The sequence below is a fragment of the Bubalus bubalis genome, chromosome 20 (assembly GCF_019923935.1).
Source record: "Bubalus bubalis isolate 160015118507 breed Murrah chromosome 20, NDDB_SH_1, whole genome shotgun sequence".
Taxonomy (NCBI): Eukaryota; Metazoa; Chordata; class Mammalia; order Artiodactyla; family Bovidae; genus Bubalus; species Bubalus bubalis.
This window is the reverse complement of record NC_059176.1, coordinates 36,704,937-36,723,983: the sequence shown is the minus strand read 5'-3', so window position 1 is coordinate 36,723,983 and position 19,047 is coordinate 36,704,937. Positions and strand designations below refer to the sequence as shown.

At 50.8% G+C, this 19,047-nt stretch overlaps 2 protein-coding genes across 7 annotated transcripts in view; both read right to left on the bottom strand.

The window, feature by feature from the left end:
• Nucleotides 1-7,718, bottom strand: part of PPCDC (phosphopantothenoylcysteine decarboxylase) — a 41,081-nt gene extending 33,363 nt beyond the window's left edge. For 4 of the 6 annotated variants that reach the window (XM_044933234.2, XM_044933237.2, XM_044933235.2 and 1 more), the window contains exons 1-2: nucleotides 7,562-7,718; nucleotides 2,652-2,857 (exon numbers count right to left, since the gene is read on the bottom strand). In XM_044933234.2, the coding sequence (XP_044789169.1) occupies nucleotides 2,652-2,834 (183 nt within the window). In that variant the 5' untranslated portion in view covers nucleotides 2,835-2,857; nucleotides 7,562-7,718. The remainder of the gene's footprint in view (nucleotides 1-2,651; nucleotides 2,858-7,561) is intronic. The other 2 variants (XM_044933238.2, XM_044933236.2) reach the window with 2 other exon arrangements.
• Nucleotides 7,719-8,331: 613 nt separating this feature from the next.
• The window catches only part of SCAMP5 (secretory carrier membrane protein 5), a 53,573-nt gene continuing 42,857 nt past the window's right edge, over nucleotides 8,332-19,047 (bottom strand). The window contains exons 4-9 of the mRNA XM_025271780.3: nucleotides 16,721-16,775; nucleotides 15,856-15,984; nucleotides 13,244-13,400; nucleotides 12,071-12,172; nucleotides 11,530-11,647; nucleotides 8,332-11,272 (exon numbers count right to left, since the gene is read on the bottom strand). Coding sequence (XP_025127565.2) covers nucleotides 11,078-11,272; nucleotides 11,530-11,647; nucleotides 12,071-12,172; nucleotides 13,244-13,400; nucleotides 15,856-15,984; nucleotides 16,721-16,775 — 756 coding nt within the window. The 3' untranslated portion in view covers nucleotides 8,332-11,077. The remainder of the gene's footprint in view (nucleotides 11,273-11,529; nucleotides 11,648-12,070; nucleotides 12,173-13,243; nucleotides 13,401-15,855; nucleotides 15,985-16,720; nucleotides 16,776-19,047) is intronic.

The window sequence follows — 19,047 nt, the reverse complement described above, 5'->3', positions numbered from 1 at the left end:
TTGTCCCCTTCTCCTCCTGCCCCCAATCCCTCCCAGCATCAGAGTCTTTTCCAATGAGTCAACTCTTTGCATGAGGTGGCCAAAGTACTGGAGTTTCAGCTTTAGCATCATTCCTTCCAAAGAAACCCCAGGGCTGATCTCCTTGCAGTCCAAGGGACTCTCAAGAGTCTTCTCCAACACCACAGTTCAAAAGCATCAATTCTTTGGCGCTCAGCCTTCTTCACAGTCCAACTCTCACATCCATACATGGCCACAGGAAAAACCATAGCCTTGACTAGATGGACCTTTGTTGGCAAAGTAATGTTTCTGCTTTTCAATATGCTATCTAGGTTGGTCATAACTTTCCTTCCAAGGAGTAAGAGTCTTATAATTTCATGGCTGCAATCACCATCTGCAGTGATTTTGGAGCCCAGAAAAATAAAGTCTGACACTGTTTCCACTGCTTCCCCATCTATTTCCCATGAAGTGATGGGACCGGATGCCATGATCTTCGTTTTCTGAATGTTGAGCTTTAAGCCAACTTTTTCATTCTCCTCTTTCACTTTCATCAAGAGGCTTTTTAGTTCCTCTTCACTTTCTGCCATAAGGGTCATGTCATCTGCATATCTGAGGTTATTGATATTTCTCCTGGCAATCTTGATTCCAGCTTGTGCTTCTTCCAGCCCAGCGTTTCTCATGATGTACTCTGCATAGAAGTTAAATAAGCAGGGTGACAATATACAGCCTTGACGTATTCCTTTTCCTATTTGGAACCAGTCTGTTGTTCCATGTCCAGTTCTAACTGTTGCTTCCTGACCTACATATAGATTTCTCAAGAGGCAGGTCAGGTGGTCTGGTATTCCCATCTCTTTCAGAATTTTCCACAGTTTATTGTGATCCACACAGTCAAAGGCTTTGGCATAGTCAATAAAGCAGAAATAGATGTTTTTCTGGAACTCTCTTGCTTTTTCGATGATCCAGCGATGTTGGCAATTTGATCTCTGGTTCCTCTGCCTTTTCTAAAACTAGCTTGAACATCTGGAAGTTCATGGTTCATGTATTGCTGAAGCCTGGCTTGGAGAATTTTGAGCATTACTTTACTAGCGTGTGAGATGAGTGCAATTGTGCGGTAGTTTGAGCATTCTTTGGCATTGCCTTTCTTTGGGATTGGAATGAAAACTGCCCTTTTCCAGTCCTGTGGCCACTGCTGAGTTTTCCAAATTTGCTGGCATATTGACTGCAGCACTTTCACAGCATCATCTTTCAGGATGTGAAAGAGCTCAACTGGAATTCCATCACCTCCACTAGCTTTGTTCAATACCCCACAAAACTAGCGTCACAAATGGTGTCAAAGGTCATGTGTGGTCCCCCAGCTTGGTCAAGATTCTCTTCTTAACCAAACATTAGTCGGCCTCTTTTGAGCCACTTTGCAACTAGGCCTGTCCCCAGGCTTCATCCTCCGGAGCACGATTCCTGCTGCTACACTGGTTTACTAGCCGGAATCTCACGCCCTCGCTATGTGATCAGTCTGGATATCTCAGCAGCTCCTCATTCCCCAGCACTCCCTAGATGATGTCTGATCACCTGGGCTGCCTTCAGAGAGAATCAGCCAGGACAGTATGCTAAAATCTCCCTTAGCCTGATGTTTCTTCTTAATTTTACAGACATACACACACACCACTCTTGGCTACTAAGTTTCACTTTTCCTTGCTGTATTCATAATTAAACCCAATTCTATACTGAGGTCTAGTTTCCCTTATCACAATAGTTTTCCTGAATAAAATCCCACTTCTGGTCTTTCTTGAATACATCAAGTGAACAAAACCACATGGGCTGAGGCAGGCTAGGAAGGCTTTTATGTGAAGTGCTTGTGAAGAAACTGAAAGGGCAAGGGAGAGTGGGGAGGGCAGCACAGCCTGGAAGGGGCTGGCCCAAAGGAAAGGCCATCAGGGGCTGCTAGAAGGAGACAGACCAACAAAGGACCTAGGATATATTAAGACGTGGGGTCATCACCTGTTGGCTTTCACATTTTTTAAATCCTTCAACTTTTCCCACAAAAGAATCTGCCCTAGAACCCCATACATGAAACTGATCAACGATGAGGTGACCTGACCAAAGGCAAGGGGCTAAGCCCACTACCTCTGGCACGCTGTGGTGGTCTCCGGGCATCTCTGGGCACCTGAAGGAGCAGAGTTTGAAACCAGAGCTGCAGGCAACAGGGAGTCGCTAAGGTTCCAGTGCATTTGGACTGACAGGACAGCCACGGTGTCCAACAAGGAAGGAGGACAGAGCAGAAATGTCCAGGATGGAGTGAAAGCAGAGGCAGGGAGCCCATGGCCACCAGGGGGCACTGAGAACTTGCCACACCTCCAGCCAGCCCTTTTCCACACCAGGACCTCAGGGAACCGAAGGTCAGTGTTTGGGAAGCCAAATCCTCCATTCACCAGTGCTCCTTTCCCAGTCTCCACTCACTCTGTGTCTATCTAATCTAGTTCCTGGTTATACTGTCCCACTCATCTCTGGCTGCTGCATCCCCCACATATCAATGCACACAGAGGACTTCCACAAACACCATGATGAAGAAAAGGAAAACCCCATGTACTGCACAAAAATGGGCTGGCCCCAGCGCACCAGCTCTCTAATGTCAGAGGCTGTCTAGTAAGGATACTCACATCAGGAATGTCCAAAAGCTTTGACACCAGAAGAGGCAACTTCAGGGCTGCAACACTCCCAGTGACTCCCACGAGAACACGGAGCGTTCTTCTCAAGGGTGCAGCAGCTGAACTTGTGGCCCTTGGTTCCATCTGGGGTCCAGTGGCTTCAAGTCCTGGGAGCCTGCCAGAATTGGGCTCCATAAAGCTCTGTCAAGATTTAGGATCTAAAAGCAGAACAAGGCACCTGCTTCATTCATACATTCAACCAAAATGTATTGAGCACCCTGTGTTAGATGCCAGGCCAGATGCTGGGGTTCCCCAGGGGTCAGTAATCCCAGATTCTGGGAGCAGTTTGATGAGGCCAGACGCCCCTACCCCACATCAGTCAGTCACACTGTAATATGTCAGTGCCAAGTGGTCAGAAACCAAAAAGAAAAAAGTAACATTCAGGTTGAGTCCTGCAGTATGAGGAAGTTTTTCAAAGAAGAAAATAACTTCACAAGAAGAGCAATCTTGCAAAAGTGAAGAGGCCTGAAGGAGGGTGGGAGGTCTGGGGAACAGAGAGTAGCTTAGCAGTGAGGCAAAAGTGTGATGAGGGGGCAGTGGGGTGGGCAGGAGGTCAGGCTGCAAAATCAGGTCAAGGACTAAGCGTCAAGGGCAGTGAGGGCCAGGGTGGGGTTTCATTTTAGAAAGACGGTGCCAGTGCTGGTAAGGAGTCTGGAGGGCACCTTGGTGGTGAAGAGACTAGAGGGGGCAGATGAAGAAGGAGTCACTGCCATGGGCTGGGCTAACTGAAGACTGGCAGGGCAGGTTCCAGGGGTGCCTATGGGGTGGACCCCTAGGCAACAAAGGGGTTTGGGTGCTCCAGGGAGGGATTTGCCTCTCTGTCCCTCTCCCTGTGGATTAGGCACCACCCTACAATTCCACGGCCAAGAGACAAGCATAAAAAGGATAAAGGCCACTCCATGAGACTAGCTGCTTGGTCTCTTCCTCTGGTCCCCAGATGTTGTTAGAAGTGATTGTTTATGATAATATGGCTGATGGATGCATCGAATCCTACACTCTGGCAAGCTGCACCAGCAAAACATACTCATTCCATCAGCAACAATCATCAAGGGTGATCACACCAGGCAAAAGAATTTTGGAAGACACAGTTGCTGCCTTCAGGGAATCTGTGCATAGACTGAGAAGACAGAAGTCACACCTGAAATCATTTGAGATGGGTCCTTCTGTGGGATGGACCTTTTCAGTGATCACCGATTCCATTTGGACATCAGTTTCCTTGCCTTTCCATCGCCACTTTCCCATGGCCACCACCACCAGCAAGCTCCCTGAATGTCTGACCTGCTTTAAACACTAACCACTAGGCAGGTATCAGGCCTGTGGTAGGTCCTAAACATCTGCTGAATGGATAATCACCTGTACCCTCTGAAGCAGAGATGGGCAGAGAACAGAGGCCTGGCCTGTGAATCAGGAGCCCTGGGCCCTGTCCATGTGCTCTTGACCCACTGTGTAACCTTGGCTCAGGGTCATTCCTTCCCTGCACGTCTCTTCGTTGAATAACGCAAAGACAGGACCAGGTGATCTCTGAAGCTCCTCCCATCAGCAACCTTCTGAGTCAATGCATGAAAGACAAGAGGTAGGTGACTCTCTGTACAAGGGTATCCTGGGACACGTACTCTAAAAGGGTAGAATCAACAAGGGGAAGGGACCCCAAGGCAGACCCCGAGCAAGAAGTCCAGTGAGTCACTCAATGGCTACTTATCTGACTGCAACCCATAAGGGCACCCTCTTTACTCCACAGGTAAAGAGTGCTCCCTAGGGGCTCCCTTGCCCATTTTTTACCTTTAAGACTCAGACACATACCCATATGAGTTGAGGACCATGTTTGGGTCGATTATACCACTCTTATCTAGAAGGGTCTCCCAGGGGCCTGGACCCTTCTCAACAGAGGTTAAGCACAGGCCAGTTTCCTAGAACAAGACATCACCCCAAAGTTCCATTTGCCAGCAATCTCAATCTCTGCTCTATACCAGGGCCTCAGCCAGGACCATGTTTGCCCACAGCAGAACTGAGTCTACTCTAAGGCCCGGAGAGCCGTGTTGGCAGCTGACAAGGCTAGAGGGCCTATCAGCCAGCTTCTTCCCAGAACTAATCTGTGTGGTGATCAGCATCCAGGAGGAGGCACATTCTCAACTCTCCAGAAACACCCACTTGACAAATCCCAAACCTTGACCCTTGACCCTAGCACACAACTAGGGCTAGGAAAAGAGAGATTCCTGCAAAATCAGAAACTGAATTTAAAATCTCCTCCTGGTGGCTCAACAGTAAAGAATCTGCCTGCAATGCAGAAGACTGCCTGCAAAGCAGGAGATGCAGGATCGATCCCTGGGTCAGGAAGGCCACCTGGAGAAGGAAAATGGACAAAATCTCATGGACAGAGGAGTTTGGCAGGCTACAGTCCATGGGACTGCAAGAGTCGGACATGACTTAGCGACTAAACCACCACCACCACCACCACATCAAACTGATATCATTCCTAAGGAATAGGTTACTGAAAGCAATCAGTTAAATCTGGGGCAGGAATTCATGCTGGTGACTTCAACTGCTTCCCCACAGCAGGTGGTACAGCCCAAGATTTCCTATTAATACTTAGCCTGCTGAGCAATCTTTGTTAAGGACCAAACCCTAAATATCTTTCTAGAAAAGAAGGGGGAGGAGCGATATATACTTGAGGATTAGAGAGTAGATAATTTAACCAACATCTGAAAGCAAGGTCAAATCAGCTCAAACTGCCAGTCCCGTGGAGGGCAACAGTTGGCAGGAGTTCTTTATGTTTACTCTCAAAGGTAGCTGTAGACAGCACCTCATCTTCCTGAGCTCTGCTGGACTCACAGAACTCTTGAGCAGCAGAAAGAGCTGGTAAGCAGAAAGGCCAAAGGGCTGAAAGCTGTGATTACTGAGCCTCAAGCTCCCAGGGTGCCAGCCATGCAGGTAGCAACATGCATGCAGCCACAGCCAGAAAAATGACAAGCTTCTCTGTCCTTCGAGAAAGACAAGGCCAGACAGAGTAAAGAGCCTCAACTTGTGGCAGCCTTGTGGTGTGTACGTCTCCTTTTCTGATGAGTTTAATTAGGGCAGAGTTAAGTAAAAGTTTCCGGAATGCTTGCCAATCACAATATGGGCAAGTGTGGAGCCAGGGCAGAACCAGGGCTTTAAAAAAATCCAGATTGCGGTTTCAGGCCAGCCCAGCCACAAACAGGAGCTGGGGCCCAGAAAAAAGAACCGAATTTGGGTGAGTGGGCAGGGAACCCAGGACTCTCTGGCCTGACGTCAAAGTTCCTCACCCCTGGCCCCAAGATTACGCTCTTCCCTTATCTCCCACCAGTCAATACAACTCTGCCCAAGTAACACGCGCAGCTCCCGAGAGTGGCACCCTTCCCCCAAACCCAGTCATTAAAAGCAGAGGCATAGCCACTGCTGCTGCTGCTGCTAAGTCGCTTCAGTCGTGTCCGACTCTGTGCGACCCCACAGACGGCCTCCTACCGGGCCCCTCTGTCCCTGGGATTCTCCAGGCAAGAACACTGGAGTGGGTTGCCACTTCCTTCTCCAATGCATGAAAGTGAAAAGTGAAAGTGAAGTCGCTCAGTCATGTCCAACTCTTGGCAACCCCACGGACGGCAGCCTACCAGCTCCTCCGTCCATGGGATTTTCCAGGCAAGAGTACTGGAGTGGGGTGCCATTGCCTTCTGGAGCACTTTAAATCCTTCCTTCAAGGAAAGGCAAGGAACTCTTCAGGGAGAACTCAAGGTCTTGACATTCTGCTAAGACTGCTCTTCTCTCAAACCAGAAGCAGGCAGGCTTGACTCTGCAGCTCCTGGCATCCTTCCTCAAGGCCACAAGTTGGGGACACATTACATTCAGGCTTCCCAGGTGGTACTAGAGGTAAAGAACCCACCTGCCAATGCAGGAGATGTGAGAGATGCAAGTTCAATCCCTGGGTGGGGAAGATCCCCTGGAGGAGGGCATGGCAACCCACTCCAGTACTCTTGCCTGGAGAATCCCATGGACAGAGTCCAACAGGACTGAAGCGGCTTAGCACTCACACATTAATATTACATTCACACGTGGGGGCAACTAACAAGGGAGTGACTGGGAACTGCTACCTCTCAGCCACCAGGAGAGATGAGGACAACTTCTGCTCCAAGGTACCCATCACTTCCCCAACTTGGGAATCTCTCCTGCCTATTACCTGGCACTGGCCTCCAATACTTCAAAGTGCAGCACTGAAGTTTTTCTCTGACATAATTTGGCCTCACTTTCACTTTTTAATGTCATTCAGCACTTTTAGGTGGAGCCAGGGGATAACTGCAATATCCCAGGGCTTTCCTTTTCCTATTGTATCAACTTGTAAAATGGTTTGTACTTTGGGCCATCCCCTTTCCTTTTTGAAAGTAGGCTCGAGGTTTTTGTTTGTTTGTTTCTTTAAGGCAAGAGGTAAATGTGGGTAACCGATAGGGCTACCTTTTAAACTAGATTAAAGGGCCCTAGGCAACTGCAGAAGAGCATAAAGCAGGGATGGGAGAGTACATACAGAAATGCACCACTTCATAGTATACCTACGGCTGATTCATGCTGCTGTTTGGCAAACCAACACAATATCGTAAAGAAATTATTCGTCAATTAAAAATAAATTAATTAAAAAAAAATAAATGCCCCACTTCAGGATGGAGCTGGGAACAGGTCCATAGCGCTCCGGACCCATAGACTCCACAGCCCCTACACACACACTGCTACACACACACACACACACAGAGAACCGGAGCTCAGGAACGGACACACACACACACACAGCTGCAGACCCGCAGCGGCGAACAAAGATTCTTGGGCACCAACAGGAGAGGGAGGACACGCATGGACACACGCACCCACATACACGGCAACTGAGGTCACACAAAGAGGTCAAAGTCGCCAACGAAGCTTCCCCAGCCTCCAGCTTGCCCCACCACGGGAAGCCAGCCTCCTCGGTACCCCCAGCCTCCTCACCCGCGCCAGGCGCGTCTCGGAGCAGCCCCAAATATCGCGGTATCCCGGTCGCCCCTCCCGCTGATTCTGACTGGCACGCAACTTTACGGCTGTCGGAGGCTGCCTCCGCGACCGCGTAGCCTTCTGGGAGTTGTAGTCAACTTCTCAGCCTTCCAGGAACGTAGAGCACTCGGGGAATCCCGCCGAGAACACCGGTTCCCAAGTTATTGGTATTTCCTGTTTTCATCTGGGCCTGCCTGTTGTCTGACCTCTTCATCCCCCCAGCCCCACCCACACTGCTTATCACTGCAGTACTTAGTACTTTTACTCAGCCTATCTTCTATGTTTTTTAATTTTTTTAATTAAATTTTTTTTTTGGCTGTGCCAGGTCTTAGATGCTGCATGCGGAATCTTTGAGTTGCAGCGAGGGGGATCTTTAACTGCAGCATGTGAACTCAGGTCTTCCTCAGGAAACTCAGAACTCCTAACAGGCAGAAGGACTCTGTAGCAATTCCAAGGCTGCCTCAGAGAAAGAACTACACAGAGGTGGGTGACTTTTGACCTCTGGGAATGACAGGCAACAGGCCCACTGGGCCCACCCTACTTCCATGCCCCACAGCCCACGGTGCGGCTCCACACAGGCCCTCATGAAGACACGTGACACAGCAGGGCACAGAGGGCCAAACGTTCCTCTTTATTATGGTTCACTCAGTTACCACAGACAGACACGTCGGCTCAGGCAGGTCAGCTGCCAGTTGGAGAATGGTCTGTGTCTCCCAGAAACAAGGAGGGGCAGTGGGCACCAGCAGAGTACAAAAGCAGGTTACTGGCCAAAGACCTGAGGATTCGCGGAACTGACCTCGGCCTTCCTGCACCCCACCCTCAAGCCAGACCATCCAGCAGAGATGAACCTGTGCCCAGCCCCCACTTCTCGTTCAGTTCCCTCCCCAGGAAAGTGCATAGATGCCTGGAGATGCAGCATCCCAGGGCCTGGACAACCTGGGCCACGCACGGGTATAGCAGGTCTTCCAAAGGGCAGAGCCAGGGCATGGCCATACAGGTCTGAGCCAGGAAAGAGCGAAGGCGGCGGGTAGGACAGGAAGCTGACGGGAGGGAGCATCCAGCAGGTCAAGGACGCTGTGCTGGCAGCGAGACCGCAGGCCTCCGGAGCTACCAAAGAAAGGAAGAGGAAGGGGGCCAGAGGTCTGGGCGGGGAGAGAGGGAAGGGCAGAACCTAGACCTAGGGTCTCTTTTCGAGTACTAGGGGCTGTGACAACTGCTTTCCAGGGAGAAAGTGGTAGAGAAGAGAGTCAATCACACTCTGGCCCAAGCCTAAGGGGCCATCAGGAAGACAACTCCCAGAGGCCCTGGTTCCCCTTATAGGAAAATGAAGTACCTGGAGCTTAAAGCTCAGATGGCACTTGGAAATCCAGGTGCTGGGTTCTAAGCTGGAGCCACTCAGAGTGGCCAGGTGGAGTTTGGTTTTTCAAGCCAAACTGCCCAGGTGGGAGGTGGGGGCCATGAGTGAGAAATGGGCAGCTGCTCCATGGCTAAGAACCCACTCCTCTTCAGGCCTCCGAGAGAGCCAGGACCTCTACCAACAACATTCTCACAATGCCTGGGACACAACAGGCCCACAGGCCTCTGTCGCTGTCCTGGAAAGGAAAGGGGGTTCTAATGGGGGTGAGGAAGTGCCAAGAATCAAGTCCAGTAGACAGAGGGGAGCAAGTAATCTCAATATGATAAAAAACAGGAGCCAGAGAACCTCCCCTCCCACCCCACCTAACCTGAAACCACATTCCAGCTATTGTGCTTCCACATAGGGTTGGGCCTGTGCTTCTTCCTAGACCTTGAGTTCAAGTGCCCAGAACCGCCCTATGCCCAAGAGCAAGCTGCGGGGGGTGGGTCAGGGGGGATGCATGATCCCCTCTCAGTTGGTCCCGCCTACCTTCTCTTCTGAGAAGACTCATCCCTCCAGGACCAGTCCTCTGAGCCTATCCCTTCTATCAGACCCAAACAGAACAGCTATTGCTCCCAGGAATCCAGTGGTCATTCAGAGACACCCAGCACCTGCCCAGTGGGCTTGGGTCAATCAGACATCACTCGGAGACCAGGAATTATTTACAGATCCTTTGTTCCAGCTGCACCTTTGGGCTTCCCAGGCGGTGCTAGTGGTAAAAAACCCCCCTGCCAATGCAGGAGACCTGAGTCAGGAAGATCCCCTGGAGGAGGAAATGGCTACCCACTCCAGTATTCTTGCCTGGAGAATCCCATGGACAGAGGAGCCTGGTGGGCTACAGTCCATAAGGTCGCAAAGAGTTGGACATGACTGAAGCGACTTAGCAAGCACACAGCTGCACCTTTACAGCTGAAAACTGCCCAGACACCACCCAGCTCTTCAGGAAAGGCAGTGCAATCTGCCCCTGTAGATGGCAGACATCACCCAGCACACACTAGGGGTAGGGCAGGAGAATCAGGCCACAGCAGCTGCGAGTGTAGGGAGGGACACAGGCAGAGGGGCTCGAGGGGGCTCTGGGAAGTAAAGGAGGAGAAGGCAAGGCAGGGAAGAAAGGACCCTGCCTTACATTTCCATCCCCTGTGGGTCAGGTACCCAGGAGGGCTCCACATCTCTGGCTGTGTGCCCTCCCACATCACGGCTCAGGCTCAGCTCCCCTGTCCTCTGTCTGCTTCCTGGATCTGAGAATGGGCTTCAGTCTCAGGAGCAGATACAAGTGGGACCCTCAGCCTGGAGGAAGACAAAGAAACGCCACATGGGGAAGAGAGGAGCCCTGGGGAGGCCAAGAGACCACAGGAAGCAGGAAGAGAGAAATGGAGGAGGAGGTTGTGGGAGGTGGGAGGGGAGGGCAAAGACCCAGATCCAAAGGAGCAAGGGAAGATTCCCTGCAGGTCTCCACCCTCCCCACCAACATCCCAGGAGTGCTAAATACTGCTGCTTCCCAGGAAGACCGAAACTGGAAACAGTTTCAGCTCATAACCTTGGGAGGGGGCCAGGCTCTCTGCTATGCCTCCCCTGCCCCATGAGGGGTCCCAGGGCTGAGGTCAGACGGAGCAGCCTGATGGGAGGGTGGAGGGCTGGTTTAGTTCTAAACGTACATCTAGCACCACAACAACAGAGACCTCCACTGCACACTATTCACAAGGGGACACAGACACCACTACCGCCGCACGGGACAGCTCCAAGTGCAGCCCACAGCTCTCAGGGTGCTGAGAGCAGAGTCCAAGGGTGTGGGGGAGGGGGGGCACATATACGTGTATATATATATATAACTCTGATTCTTTGTACAAAGTCGGGGAGGAGAAAAAGGGAAGGGGGAACCCTGCTTGGTCACCACAACAGACCCTGTGGTTTGAGCCCCCATCCCACCGGCCCCCAGCCAGCTCCCGGTCGGTTGGCTGGTTCACATCTCATTGGAGTATGTGTAGTTGGGGGTGGCAGAATACTGAGTCTGCGGCTGATTCATGGCGCCCTGTGCTGCCCCCATGGCTGCATTCTGGGCCGCCTGCTGCACGTGCGGGTTCTTCCATGCTCCCGTGGTCCACTCCTCCTGAGCTTTGCTGAAACTCCCCCCGCTGCCCCGGTAGAATTTATGGACCTGTAGGGGGAGGAGCACAAGGAAGGGTTAATCAAGGAGAAGAGGCAGCCCGTCCAGAAAAGACATGGGAGCCAGAGGTAAGCCACCATAAAAGCCAGTCCCCGCTCCGACCCACACCCTGGGAGCAAAGTCCATTGAGCCATCCCAGAGTGAGTCCCTGGGAAGACCACTGGGTCTTTCTGTAACTTGGAAGAAGGGTCGTTACAGATCACGGTCCCTCCCAACACCACCCTGTAGCTCCCGAGGCAGCCACATACCATGCTGAGGGCAATGAAGGAAAAGACGGCCATGACCGTGAACAGGACGGTGGGGATGAGCATCACCACTGCTGAGCCAACGTTCGTCCCGAAGAAGGAGATGGTGGCGATCCAGCCGCTGCAGAGACAGGCCAGCTGTGGGGCTGCCTGGCACAGTGACGGGCACCCAGGAGCCGCCCCACTAGAGTAAGGGACCTTCTCATTGCCACAGAGAAAGACCATATCAATGGATGGACAGGGCCTGTGTCAGTGCTTTAGGAAGAACCCTTGGCTCAGGAAACAAGCTTCTCAGAGCATAAGACTTCCTTCTCTTGGGTTATCTCATGATGCTTGATATCCCTCATCACCCCTAAAAACCACTGCCTTATTCTCCTCTGATGCTATGCTGTATCTACTAAGTTATCCTGAATCCCTTCACACTTCCAATAACTCATGGTGTTCCCACAGGCCAGGCAGCGTAGCCCGCAGAAGTAAGCAAAGGACACACCCCAGTTGCCGCCCGGCTAGCCCTGGGTCAGTCCCAGACACCCTGGTCTCTTACCAGACACCCCAGCCTGGGATGCCCACGGCCTGGATGATGCTAATGACCAGCTGGGCCATGAAGGTGAAGAAGAATGCCATGAAGCTAAAGGAGCTGTCGGTCCTGCAACAGAGGAGACATCTCCTGTCACCTGGGTGGAGGGACACGGCTTCCCTGCCTTCGAGACTTCCAAGTCCTTCCAAGTGTAAGTGAGTACTCAGTCGATCTTAGTTAAGGGGTCAAAATGGGACACCATTTACCCATGGATCTTTGTAAGTTTCCATGTGTTGGACCTGTGTGTACCACACTGCATAGGGAGAGATCGCCTCATGAATGGACCACTCACTGGTACATGGATGGTTGGCACAGAAATAGATGGGTCTGTTGTGGCAGGAATAAACAACCCATGTCAAAGGGTTGGACAACCCTACTGGCACCAAGACATCAAGCTCCAGGGGTACATGAGGGGAGGGCCCCACAAGATAGAAAGTGCTGTTGGCACAATAATGGACACATGACTGGCACCAAGATTATAACCTAACTGGCACATAAACGGATGGATCCAACTGGCAAACATTAATATTAGAGGCCCAATTGGCACTGAAAGGGATAATCCATTGGCACAAAGATTGAAAATCCCACTTGACACAAGGCAGACACCCACTGGCACTAAGACAGTTAGCCCTACTGATACATGGATGGGTAGTCCCTTTGGCACAGAGTTGGATGCCCTTGTTAGCACATAAACAGTGTCAGTGGCACATGGATGGCTTTTCCCACTGGCATGTGGGTAGATGGTCTAGTTGGCACCAAACTAGCCAGCCCCATGGGTACCAGTATGGGCAGCTAAACCAAGACAGATAGCCCCACTGGCAAAATTTGTCATGCAGCTAGTTGCCTGGGGAAGGGAAAACAAGAACAAGTCTGGTCTCTATGTTGTCCCACCCAAGGGTAGAGTGAAGAAGGAAGGACCTAAGAGGAAGGCTCTGACTCCCAGCCCTCTCACTCCGGCCTAGAGTTCCCAGGAAGCCTAAATCCTACCTGGCAGTCTGAGCTGAGAATAAAGGGAAAGTGAGCTTGGGGGACAGCAAAAAAAAAAAAAAAAAGAGAGAGAGAGAAAAATATGTAGAGAAGAGACAGGGGAGATGGACAAAGATACAGGGTTAGGAGCTGGGTTCAGCACCCGTCACTTACTTGAAGGCCTTGTAAATGGGCCGAAACCAGCAGACGTAGGAGCAGGGTGTGAAGAGGATGAGCCAGAGAAAGGCGAGGCCAAAGTTGGTGGCTCCCCCGCCTCCGATCAGCCACGCGAGACAGCCCACCAGGTTCACGGCCAGCGTGACGCTATTCACTGCAGACCCAGGAGCACGTAAACAGACACCAGACAGACAGCAGACACGCACACAGATACCAAGGCCCATGCAGAAATACACAAGCACCATACACAGACATAGACCCCCATAACTCAACACAGACCCACAATCAAACACAGGCAGAAGCACAAGCCCAGAAAGTCACAGACATACACACACACACACGCAAACCACATTTATACAGATGCGTACCCACAAGTCACATCAGCCAGTACACACACAGAGGGACATAAGATGCACATATAACACACACACACAGAGGGTATAGACTGTAAGAAAGATAACTGGGAGCTCAGACCAACCCCCCACACACACACCCCTGTTCCTGGGGATCCAAGAACTCCAGAGAACAAAGAGTCTCCCCCGATCAGGAACTCAGAGTCTCAGCCTAGCAAGTCCTGTTGAAGAGCCCCAAAGCCTCAACCTGGGAGAAATGCTCTTCTTATAAGTATAGCCTCAGCCCCTGGCCTTCCCAGACCCACAGCAACCACCAAGCCCATGGCACAGGAAACCCATCTTCCATCTTCTCTTGCAAGGTAGGGCATGAAAAGGGGAAAGGAAAAGGAAATGTCTCTTTACGTCGTCATACCATCTGCCCCACACTTATATAGGGCAGGCAGCAGTGGCTGGGATCTCAGTCTTTCTTTAATCCTATTACACCACCTCCTCCAAGAAGTCTTCTTTCACTACAGCACTCTTATTCACCTCCCATCCCTCTGACCTCCTAACAACTTGGATGCTCTCATGTTTCCCAAAGGACAAATCCCAGCCCATCAACCAAACTAGAGGTTCCCCAAGAGTGAGACCCAGGCTCCTTGTCTTCCATGCTTACATACTCTATAACTGAACCTCTGATTCTGTATCCCTGAGTTAGAGCCAGCAGGGACCTCAAGTCTCCTCATCTGATGCTTGCACTAACACACACCCAGCTCACTGGACATCAGGGTACTTGCTCCCTTCCTCCAATGTTGTTAGCCCAAGTCCCTTTAAGGCTCCACAAAGACTTGCTGAACGAGGACTCCCCTGGTGGTCCAGTGGTTAAGACTCCACCTTCCAACGCAAGGGACGGAGGTTCAATTCCTGGCCAGGGAACTAAGATCCCACGTGCCACAGGGCAACTACTGAGCCCGTGCTCTCTAGAGCCCATGCTCCACAACGAGAAGCCCTTACACCCCAACGGGGGAAAAAAAACCCCACATGCCTCAGACCCCTCATGCCACAGCGAAGATCCAGCACAGCCAAAAATAAAATAAATTAAAAAAAAAAACAACACCAAACACTTGCTGAATAAACAAAGGAAGGCAGGCTTAATCTTGGCCTCAAACAGCAAGGCATCTATGGGCTTGGCTTTTGAATAGAACTCTTTAAGCATCTCAAGGGTTATATACATTTCCTTGGGAACAAAGCATCTGGCCAGAACCTAGTAAGGACTTAGGAAGATATTTATAGCCCTTAAATCCAGCTTCTGGATGAGATCTTCTCAGGGGCAGAGTTCCCAGAGCCTCGGGCCACCGCTCCCCAAGCCTGGCCTGACAAGGCTGTCACATGAGAGGTACACCCCTCTCAGGGCCCCTCACAATGAGGGTAAGCATTTCTTTCTGTGAGTTTCAGCGGTGCTTCCTCCTCCCTATTTATTACCACCAGATTTCCTGGAATCATGGTGTTCTCACTGATTTTATTTGCTCTTTACATAGAACACTCATTAACCTGTTTTTATTTTGTTTTGTTTCCAGTTTTAGTTTTTTTTTTTTACCCTGTTTTTCTGTTGGTTTACATCTCTCTTCCCAGTCCCATCTCTCTCCAGCTCATTTGATCTAGTACCCTTGTCATAATTATTCTAACATCACAGGCCATCAGAAACTGGAGCCTTTAACTCAACCTCAAAACCTTAGAACATGAGAACTCGAGCTCTTAACACAGATCCACATGGAGGCATGGTGATCACTGAGCCAGTACCCGTTTTCCTACAAATGAGGAAGCTGCCTCTTGGGAAGTGGAGCGACCAGCCCAGCCTGGTCACTATATCCCAACTGAACATTCTTTTGGAGCAATCTTCCAGTGAAAGCAAGAAAAACGAGGCTTTGAGGGGAGGAGTCCTCTCCAAATCCAGACACCTGAGGTAATCACCAGAGGTTCCCTGGAAAACCACTCCCATGAGAAGATAAATGAACTGCAGTGCAGGCACAGACCCCTCGCACGCACCCGGCTGCTCTGTGACAGGGGCATGAGGAGAGGCTAGATGGGAGGTGAGGGAAACTGAGGCCTAGGGGAGTCGGCCCAGGAGAGGAGCCTGCAGGAGTCAGGCAGGGACAGATGCTGCAGGTGAGGCTGAAGGACCCAGGCCTGGGGGCACCCCATCCCCGTGCCCAGCACCCGCCAGCACCCGCTCCCCTGCTCCCCAGCTCTGGAACACCCCCACCCCACAGCACTCACGCATCCAGAGGTAGTAGAGGCGCTTGGTCATGCTGAGATGCTGAGGAGGGATGTCAGCCTCAAAGTCTTGGTAGAAACATGGCTTTAGCGGGATGAATTTGGGCAGTGGTGGGAAGTTGTTCACTTTCTCTGCGGGTGAGGCACATTCCACAGTTTCGCCCTGAATACTCCCCTCCCCAGTGACCTGATATGATCGCTCTCCCCCTGGCCTGGGCGGCCCTCTTGGCCCCTGTGGCCACAGGCCACTTCACCATCCCCACCAGCTCTCCTGCTGCCTCAGGTCTCCAGAGTGGCCCTGAGGCAGCGCCACTGTCAGAAGAATAAAAACAGTAAACACCGTCCATCAGGTGTGGACACCGGGTCAAGGGTAGTTCTGGGCAGAAGCAGCAGGATGGTGAGTCTGGAGATGTGGGTTCCAGCCTCCACTCCAAGAATCAGTCATCACCCCTCTCTCTAGACCTCCATTTATCCAGTGGGATGGGGGTCAAACTAGATAGACCCTACAGGTCTCTCCAGTTCTGAGCCTTTAGAAACCAGACAACCCAGAAACCAGAAGGAAAAGGTCTCAGAGTATTAGAGAGTAATGGTGACAGAAAGGATGGGGACTGAGCTCTCCATGTCACTCATCGGTCAGATGGACAGGAGGGCCAGGGCGTCAGGATGGGCTATCTCTGGTCCCCAGGTTCAGAGGTCTGACAGACAGCTAGACAGTGAGGGTCTCGGTGGGGGCCAGGGGAAACCCAGGGGCAAGAGGACCGAAAGAATCTGATCTTCAAAAACTACAGGGTATAAACGGACCAGGAAAAGGGCCACCCACCCTATGTCACTGTCCCGTCCTACCCATGTGGATCCACCCTCCCCTTACCTGACATGATGGCACCCGCTGGCCCAGCGGCCTGTCCACGCTTCTTTGTCTCAAACTGGAAGGAAAGAAGAGTCAGCGAAGGTTGAGGATCATGGCTCACCCAGCCAAGTACTTCTTTCAGCCCCAGCTGGGCTGGAAACTCCCTGGAGCAGGACCCGTCTTACAGAACCACCATTCCACCAGCTCTACCCTTCCAAGGACTCCTGCCCTTGACCTCCAGGCATAAAATCTATTTTCAGAAAATCCAAGGAGAGGGTGGGAAAGGAACCTGGGAGGCCACCTCAAGTAGGTGCAAGTCAAGTGACAGAGAAAGCTTGAGGAAATTCTATTCTTGACCTTGAACACGGCAGAGCCCTGGCCCCAGTCACAGGCTGGGCTCCCCTCCCCCTGCCTTTGTCTCCAGTCATTCATTCACTTCTTGAGCATTTATAACCTGCCAGGCACTGGGGAGACAGCATGAAGAAGCGGTCCCTGCTGTTGGCATGAAACAGTCAATAACCTCGGCCGTGAACAGTATAAAAGAGAAGGATGGCTACGAAAACACGCACAGCATATATTAGGTGATCTGGTCTGGGGAGTCAGGAAAGCCATAAGGGGAGACCTGAAGAATACAGAGGAGTTGCCTGAGGCAGGGCAGCCTCTTGCGCAGGGGGGAAAGCTTGCACAGATCCTGATGTGGGAAAGAGCTTCGTGCTTCTGAATAAGGGAAAGAAAGCCACTGTGGCTAGAGCAGAGAGTGCGTGGAGAGGGAGCAGGAATGGAGGTGGGCAGGGTGGGATTCTTGAGGCACTTAGGAGGCCAATTAGAAGGGGCTCCAAGGTGGGTCTGGGGTGTGGGGGGAGGGAGGCCCTCATGAAGACTCTCTGCCAGCTTAAACCACTGAGCAAACGGTGGGCTGTTTACTGAGAGCCCCGTCATGAGAAGAGGCGCAGGGCTCCAGGGAAGAAGAGAAGCTTCATCGTAAACATACAGAGTCTGAGGTGCCGTGAGAACCTCCAGACAGGACAAAGCCTTGTAGGCTTTGGGAATATCTAGGTCACGAGCTTAGCAGGAGGCCTGTGCTGAGACAGACATCAGGTAATGGTTGGTGAGTGAAGGTTAAGGAAGCAAATGAGAGCATTTTACCAGAACAGTAACCTTGATAGATAAATACAGATATACTGAAAAACAGAAAATGGTCTATGGCCAAGCACTAAGGCAATGCAGCATCAAAATTTGGGCAAAGGGACTTCCCTGGTGGTCCCAGTGGCTAAGACTCCACGCTCCCAATGCAGGGTGTCTGGGTTCGATCCCTGGTCAAGGAACTATATATCACATGCCGCAACTAAGAGTTCTCTCTAAAAGATGCCACAGACTGCAAGGAAGACTGTAGATCCTCATGCTGCAACTAAGACTCAGCGCAGCCAAATAAATAGATAAATAGAAATAGGAAAAAGAAAAAAAAAGTGGGCAGAGATTTCTCTAACGTTTAAATCAGGCAAAGAGAATCTATGGTGTTAGAAGTCAGGAGGGTAAAGGCAACACAAGCATCAGGAGTGCTGGTCGTGGTCGGTTCCTGGACCTGGTTGTTGCTGACACAGAGGTGTTGATTTTGTGAAAATTCCTCAAGCATACGATTACAATGTGTGCACTTTTCTACCTGTTATACTTCAATTACGAGTTTGCTTTAAAAGAAAAACAAATCTTCCTAGAGTTCCAGTCAAATTCCTCTGGCTCTATTGAAGATTAGGCCATCATAATCTTTTGTGGTCCCTTTGTGATATGAAATCAAATACAGATGTAAAAACCTAACAACTTCTACCACAAATGGAAAAGATAGGCATGACAAAGACAAGCATGAAACGGTTCTTTTACACAGCTGCATTAATTGTAACATTGTAATACCAAAAGATTGGAAACAATTGACATGCCTATCAACAGCAGACTGGTTAAATAAATGGTACTGGCTGTTTCTCCATGGAGGAGGAAATGGCAGCCCATTTCAGTATTCTTGGCAGGAAAATTCCATGGACAGCAGAGCTTAGCATGCTGCAGTCCATGGGGTTGCAAAGAGTTGGACATGACTGAGTGGCTGAGCATGCAGGCACAGTTATTTCTAAAAATACTGATATGGAGAGTTCCACAATTACAAGCAGTTGAAAAAATACAATGCATAGAATAGTTTAGGCTACCTTTCATGTTGAAAAAAATAAATAAAGCAGGGGAGAGGAGAATAACAGTATTTTTTGCTTTTGTCCCCAGAATCCTACTCTAGTTATTTACCCACAAATAAGAAACAACAAATATATGTTTTCAGGATGATGCTATTTTACAGTAGCAAAATGTTG